General features: G+C 58.8%; 2 protein-coding genes across 2 annotated transcripts in view; one reads left to right on the top strand and one right to left on the bottom strand.

The window, feature by feature from the left end:
* The first annotated feature begins 467 nt into the window (after positions 1–467).
* Positions 468–2,815, top strand: HOXB13 (homeobox B13). The gene is made up of 2 exons (XM_008568886.1): positions 468–1,199; positions 2,172–2,815. The coding sequence occupies exons 1-2, from the start codon at positions 599–601 to the stop codon at positions 2,423–2,425; spliced, it is 855 nt and encodes a 284-aa protein (XP_008567108.1). The 5' UTR covers positions 468–598; the 3' UTR covers positions 2,426–2,815.
* Positions 2,816–4,679: 1,864 nt separating this feature from the next.
* Positions 4,680–6,025, bottom strand: part of PRAC2 (prostate cancer susceptibility candidate 2) — a 5,061-nt gene continuing 3,715 nt past the window's right edge. Inside the window, 2 exon segments of the mRNA XM_008568899.1 lie at positions 4,680–4,973; positions 5,814–5,964. Of these exon segments, the coding sequence (XP_008567121.1) occupies positions 4,791–4,973; positions 5,814–5,964 (334 nt within the window). The 3' untranslated portion in view covers positions 4,680–4,790.

Raw genomic sequence — 6,025 nt, 5'->3', positions numbered from 1 at the left:
AAACCTGCCAAAGCGCAGGAGACAGTGAGCCAGGGAGGGAGAGAAGGCGACGGAGGCGGGGCCCGGCTCCTCGTCCCCTCTCCTTCTCGTCCCACCCACCCCTCTTCTCCCCGCCCCCCGACGTGGAACTGGGTCTCTCCAAACTGGAAAGCAGCGAGAGGACACCTCCTCCCTTTTCTCGCGTGTTGTTTTCAAATGCAATGAGAGAGCGAGAGCGAGAGAGAGAGCGAGAGCGAGAGAGGGGGAGAGAGAGAGAGAGAGAGAGAGAGAGAGAGAGAAGCGGGGGTGAAGTATTTTTGCAATTGCAGCGAGAGAGAGAGAGAGAGAGAGAGAGAGAGAGAGAAGCGGGGGTGAAGTATTTTTGCAATTGCTGCCCCGAGGATTTTATTAGCCTCTCTCCCGGGCTGCAGCCAATCAGCGCGCGTGCCCAGGCCCCTGCGTTCCTGCGTCAGGACGGCCGTGCTGAGCGAATGCAGGCGCCGTGCGAGCTGGGAGCGATTTAAAACGCTTTGGATTGCCCGGGCCTGGGTGGGGAGAGTGAGCTGGGTGCCCCCGATTTTCCCCACCCCCAGCACCCGATGAGCCGATCTTCAGCCCCATGGAGCCTGGCAATTATGCCACCTTGGACGGGGCCAAGGATATCGAAGGCTTGCTGGGAGCAGGAGGGGGTCGGAATCTAGCCGCCCACTCCCCATTGACCAGCCACCCAGCGGCACCTACGCTGATGCCCGCTGTCAACTATGCCCCCCTGGATCTGCCAGGCTCTGTGGAACCGCCAAAGCAGTGCCACCCGTGCCCCGGGGTGCCCCAGGGGGCGTCCCCCGCTCCCGTGCCTTATGGCTACTTTGGAGGCGGGTACTACTCCTGCCGAGTGTCCCGGAGCTCGCTGAAACCCTGTGCCCAGGCGGCCACCCTGACCGCCTACCCTGCGGAGACTCCTGCGGCCGGGGAGGAGTACCCCAGCCGCCCCACCGAGTTTGCCTTCTATCCGGGGTACCCGGGACCCTACCAGCCTATGGCCAGTTACCTGGATGTGTCGGTGGTGCAGACCCTGGGCGCCCCCGGGGAGCCTCGCCATGACTCCCTGCTGCCCATGGACAGTTACCAGCCCTGGGCCCTCGCCGGCGGCTGGAACAGCCAGATGTGTTGCCAGGGAGAACAGAACCCACCGGGTCCCTTCTGGAAGGCAGCATTCGCAGGTAACCTCCACTACCCCGGGTTCCCTTGGTTCTGAGCCTGTGGTTGTGGGCCCGTTGGCACTTGCCTGGGAGGAGAAGAGGTGAGACTTGGGGCTGGCAAGGAGGAGTTTGGTGCTCCTCGGTTGATTATTAGAACTCTGAAGGAGGGTCTAGGCAGCTGGAGGGCCTGGGTGAAGGCCCCAGAGGGTCAGTGTCAGGAGCCTAAGCCAGGTGTTATCCGAAGCCCGAGGGCCACCAGCCCCCTCACTTCCCCAGGAGGCCCTGAGACCAGCCTTTCCATATGTCGAAGAGCCTTGGGTCATTTGCTGTTGGGTGGGTGTCAAGGTGTCCCTACCCAGCACAATCCGAGTCTAATTCTACATAAAGGCTAAAAAACTCTGAATTCGATGATTGGGCGTGGGTGTGAGCGTGGAAAGGAAAATATTGGATTCTGTAGAGAATACAACCCCTCACTTTCTCTTAGATAAAGTTTTCTATTTCCAAGGGAAAATGTAGGTTTCCTGCAGCCATGACTTAGGTGTGTGCATTTGTGTGTGTGCGTGTATGTGTGTGTGTGTGCGTTTGGGGGGGGGAGTGGGAGCAGAAACGTGTTTCCTCCTGTACAGAATTTGCCTGTAGAATCTATAAGAATGGCCAAGAGTCTGAAAATGCATGTGAGGGTGGACGTATGTGATCCTAGGCAAAGGGCTGGCAGTGTGTGGTGGGTGTGTTTGCAGACTCGCGGGTGTGAGAGCCGTGGTGGGTGAGCGTGGCCTGCAGGAGCCCAGACTGAGCGGTGATGAGAGAACCAGCCGGAAGGAAGCCGGGGTGTCCCCTATGCTTTGGGGGAGCGAGAGAGCACGTGCGCCTGTAGGGTGACCTGGGTGCGGAATGACTTAGCCTCGGGGCTTGCAGGGCCTGGGTCTGCGCTTGGGCTTGCTCAGGGCGGGGGTCTAAGCGTGCCTTTTTCTCCCCCCCTTTCCCGCCGCGCAGACGCGAGCGCGCAGCACCCTCCTGATGGCTGCGCCTTCCGCCGCGGCCGTAAGAAGCGAATTCCCTACAGCAAGGGGCAGTTGCGCGAGCTGGAGCGAGAGTACGCGGCTAACAAGTTCATCACCAAGGACAAGAGGCGCAAGATTTCGGCGGCCACTAGCCTTTCGGAGCGCCAGATTACTATCTGGTTTCAGAACCGCCGGGTCAAGGAGAAGAAGGTTCTCGCCAAGGTCAAGACCAGCTCTACACCGTGAGGGATCTTCCTGGCTGGGTGGTGGGCAGGGGAGACCAGGAGCCTGCCAGGGCCCGGATGGGGCCGAGGACTCTGCTGAGGGGCCCCCAAAGACGACACCCTTCCCAGGCCACTGGCTCCTGGACCCTTCCTCAGGGGTGGCTTGGGTGCCCCCTTTGTGTCCGGAGAGCAGTGAAGCCCGGAGTTACAGCCCACTCCGCCAGGGTTCCCAAAGAACCTGTTCTAGTCATAATCATTCATCCGGACAGTGGTGTTAATCACGATAACCAGTCCTAGTAGCCATGATAATTAGTCTCATGTTTTCTATCTAGAGCTCTTAGAGCACTTTAGAAACCGCTTTCATAAATTGAGCTGATTACGAATAAACTTGGAAGGAGATCCCTTTGCAGGGCAGCTTCCTTTCACACCCCCTTCCGTTCACACCACTCCCTCTTCCAGCGACAGCAGGAAGACCGGGAGAGGAGAAAAGGCAGTGTCACCGGTGTGACTAGGATGCCCATTTAACATTTTTCTAAAATGACAGCTGGGCAGGATGGACAATGCTCGAGGGTCTCTCCGTCCCTGCCCACCCCCTAGGTTCTGCCCACTCGTCTCGGAAGGCCCCATCTCTAACTCATAAATTTTGCAGGTGTGTGAAAACGAAGCCAGAGGGCTGTCCTCGTCCGTCCTCTTTCCTTTCACAGAGAAGGAGTTTGAGAAAGTGTCTGGATAATTCGCCATTCCACATTTCCTTTCCGAAGCTCTCTAATTCTTCCCTTAACGTTCCTGATGGTTCTGTGAGCAGCAGGTCATGGTTTGTTGGGCATTTGGGTGCCGCATGTAATAGATATTTGTGGTCTTGTAGACGCGGCCCCTCCCAGGTACAAACAGTGGTTACAGAATGAGAGAGTAGAAGTCCTACCCTGCCCTTCGGGGCGTCCCAAACATGCTGGTGCGGCCCAGCAGGAGAGGAAACCAGAAAATGGCCCATCACCGCCCATTTTCTCCTCTGTTTGCCTCCTGGTGACCCTCAGAGGAGCTGGCGGGCCTCAGGCCTGGGAGATGCGGGGGCCCTTTTGCCGGTGAAAGATCAGCGGTCGGCAGAAGCGGCAAAGACCCAGGCTGGGCGAGGCAGGGAACCCCAGGCGGCCCCTGCTGCTGTGGCCTCAGACTTCGTCTCCTTTTCACTTTGCGCTGGTTCAGTGCACGTACCCACATAATCCCGGGTGGGTGCAGGGCGGGGTGGCGCCAACTCTGTTTTCCGGGTGCACGTAGAGAGAGACCCACAGTGCGGAATTCCGGAAACCTGGGGCACATCGGCTGTTCGTAGGACCGGAGCCCCGAGAGGGACACGGGGTCTCTGCCTCCGTGCCGGTTCCCTGGTGTCGTGTATCTGGGCCCGGTGCCCGGTGGGACTGGCCGCCTGGGCCGCGCAGCAAAGCCAGCAGCCTGGGTGGGGACGGGAGGGCTCTCCGCACACGCGCTCCCTGCGCCCAAGCGCACAGGCCCGGAGTCCAGGGAACCTGCCGGAGCGAGCGAAGTTCCGAGCAGCAGGCGGGCGGCAGGCAGCGGGGGCGGCCGCCGCAGCCCAGGGATTCCAGTGCTTAGGGCCCGCGCTCCAGCGGGTGGGTGGGCTTCCAGCCCCGGCTCTCTCCCGGGAAAGAACGAGGTGGGAAGCGAACGAGACGCTTCCAAATCGATTCACCAGAGAGGAGCCCCGGACCGAGGGCAAGGCCGAGGGCGGCCGGTCGCGCGCCCTCCCTGGATCCGAGTGTGTGTGCGTGGAGGGGAGCAGGGAAGGATGAGACCGATTTCGTGATTGTAAAAATCCTTCCGAGGAGCCCTGTTGTCCAGGTTCAGCTCCTGGGTCTGGCGCCCTGCTCGGAGGAGGTCGCCTTCTGCCTTCCACTTTCTCTTTGGGCGAAGCCCCATGCGGGCAGCTTTTCATGTCGCACGTTCTTACTCTGTCTCTGTAAACACCAACCTGACCAGCGATAACGCGAGCAAACCCCTCCCTCGCCAAACTCAGAAGTGGCGAGACTGCAGCGCAGATGAGCTTGTTGGGGAGCGCGCCAGGGGCACGAGGGGGCGCGTCATGGTGCGGGGTCCACACGCGCGCTGGGGGAAAGGCCACAGAGGGATTGCCGCCTCCATCCACGCAGATGGCCCAGGTAGAGGCCCGTGGGGGTCGGGGCCCTCACTCCTCCCCACTGCTATCAGGGACTCTGTGTTTTGGGGCTCGAAATAACTTCAGAGCAAACAAAAGGTTTGGGGTCTTAGAGATTTATTCCGCTACCCGTGTAAGATGATTAAAAAGACAAGGGCGCCCCCTTCCGGCAAAGGCTCGCCACTTCAGGGGCCCCGCTGGCCGCGTAGGCTTTAATCCTCTACCGAGCTTCGGGCTTCCAGCCTTCTGGGTCCTCGGGCCTGCAGGGTTGGGGGGCTTTGGGCTCCGTGTGATGGGGCTCCAGGACCCGGAGTCGTCTGGAATTCGGTCAGGGCATTGGCAGATGTATTGGTCCAGCCTCTGAGAGATCCAGGAGGAAAGCCAGGAGGGCGGCACGAGCAATCTGGAACGAAAGAAAAACAGGGCGGTCAGGGCTCTGGGAGCAAGGCCGCGGCGCCATCTGTCCGCGGTCCATGTCTTCGTTGCACGGGAGTAACATATTTATCTTCCTCGTCATAACGACCCGCAGTGGACAATTCCCCACCCCCACCCCCCCACCACTTTTTTTCCTTTTCCCCTGATTTTCTTGTGTGGAACCTGTGTAAAAAAAGAAATAATAATAATTTCGTTTTGTGTTAAACTTTCATGAAAATCCCTTTGCAAACACCGATTTTACTCCCGAGGTAAATTATACCACCCACTGCAGACCGATCACTTTGAAATCTCTCATTTACTTGTGTCTAAATTACGACAAAAACTCACACATCTACATTGACTTGCCTGCAATTATTTGCTTCTTAATAGGGGCTATTTTAAGCTACCGGAGAGAGTGTTGTGCTAAAATTATTCAGGCAAACGAGTGAACACAACGTTCACGAATAGGTGAATTCAGACAACATTCTCACGGACGAATAAACACAGAGGCACGCACATGTACTCCGGAAAATAAGTGGGCGCCTTTCCCCCAACCAATGATTTTACTCTGAGCCGCGCTCCCCACCCTCCCTCCCTCCCAGCCAACCCCCCCGCCGCGGAGTCTCAGCAAGCAACGAAACAGGATCGGAGGGTGACAGGCTCACGGCCACCCGCACTCCAGGACCCAAATCTCTTCTAACTCCAAAGCAGGTGGATTTAGTTAGGCCTCCAGAGGCCGAATAAAGGGGTAGTGGTGAAGCGTGTAGACGCGACCTCCGGTAGCTCTTTTTGAATCTAGGTTCTGGCAGCTGCAAAACGGAGAGCGAACCTGGAGCTCCATCTTTCGGGTCTTTTCCTCCTGCTGGCAAACGCTTCCTGCCGCCCCGGACCCCGAGAGGCCCTGGCAGGCCGAGTATCTGCCCCGTCTCTCTTCCACCCGCTGTCCCTCCTCGGAGTAGTTCCAGGGCCGGAAGCTGCCCCTGCAGCAGGAAAACCCCCATCACCCCCACCCCCAATCCCACCCCACCCCACCCCCACCCC

Source organism: Galeopterus variegatus, unplaced genomic scaffold (assembly GCF_000696425.1).
Source record: "Galeopterus variegatus unplaced genomic scaffold, G_variegatus-3.0.2 Scaffold450, whole genome shotgun sequence".
Classification (NCBI taxonomy): Eukaryota; Metazoa; Chordata; class Mammalia; order Dermoptera; family Cynocephalidae; genus Galeopterus; species Galeopterus variegatus.
Note: the sequence above shows the minus strand (reverse complement) of the source record. Positions and strands in the feature narration are given on the sequence as shown.

Excerpts from the sequence above, each read along its gene's own strand:
- HOXB13 (XM_008568886.1), top strand. The coding sequence starts at position 599 with ATGGAGCCTGGCAATTATGCCACCTTGGACGGGGCCAAGGATATCGAA. Across the intron at positions 1,200-2,171 it reads CTGGAAGGCAGCATTCGCAG|ACGCGAGCGCGCAGCACCCT; the intron begins GTAACCTCCACT and ends CCCGCCGCGCAG.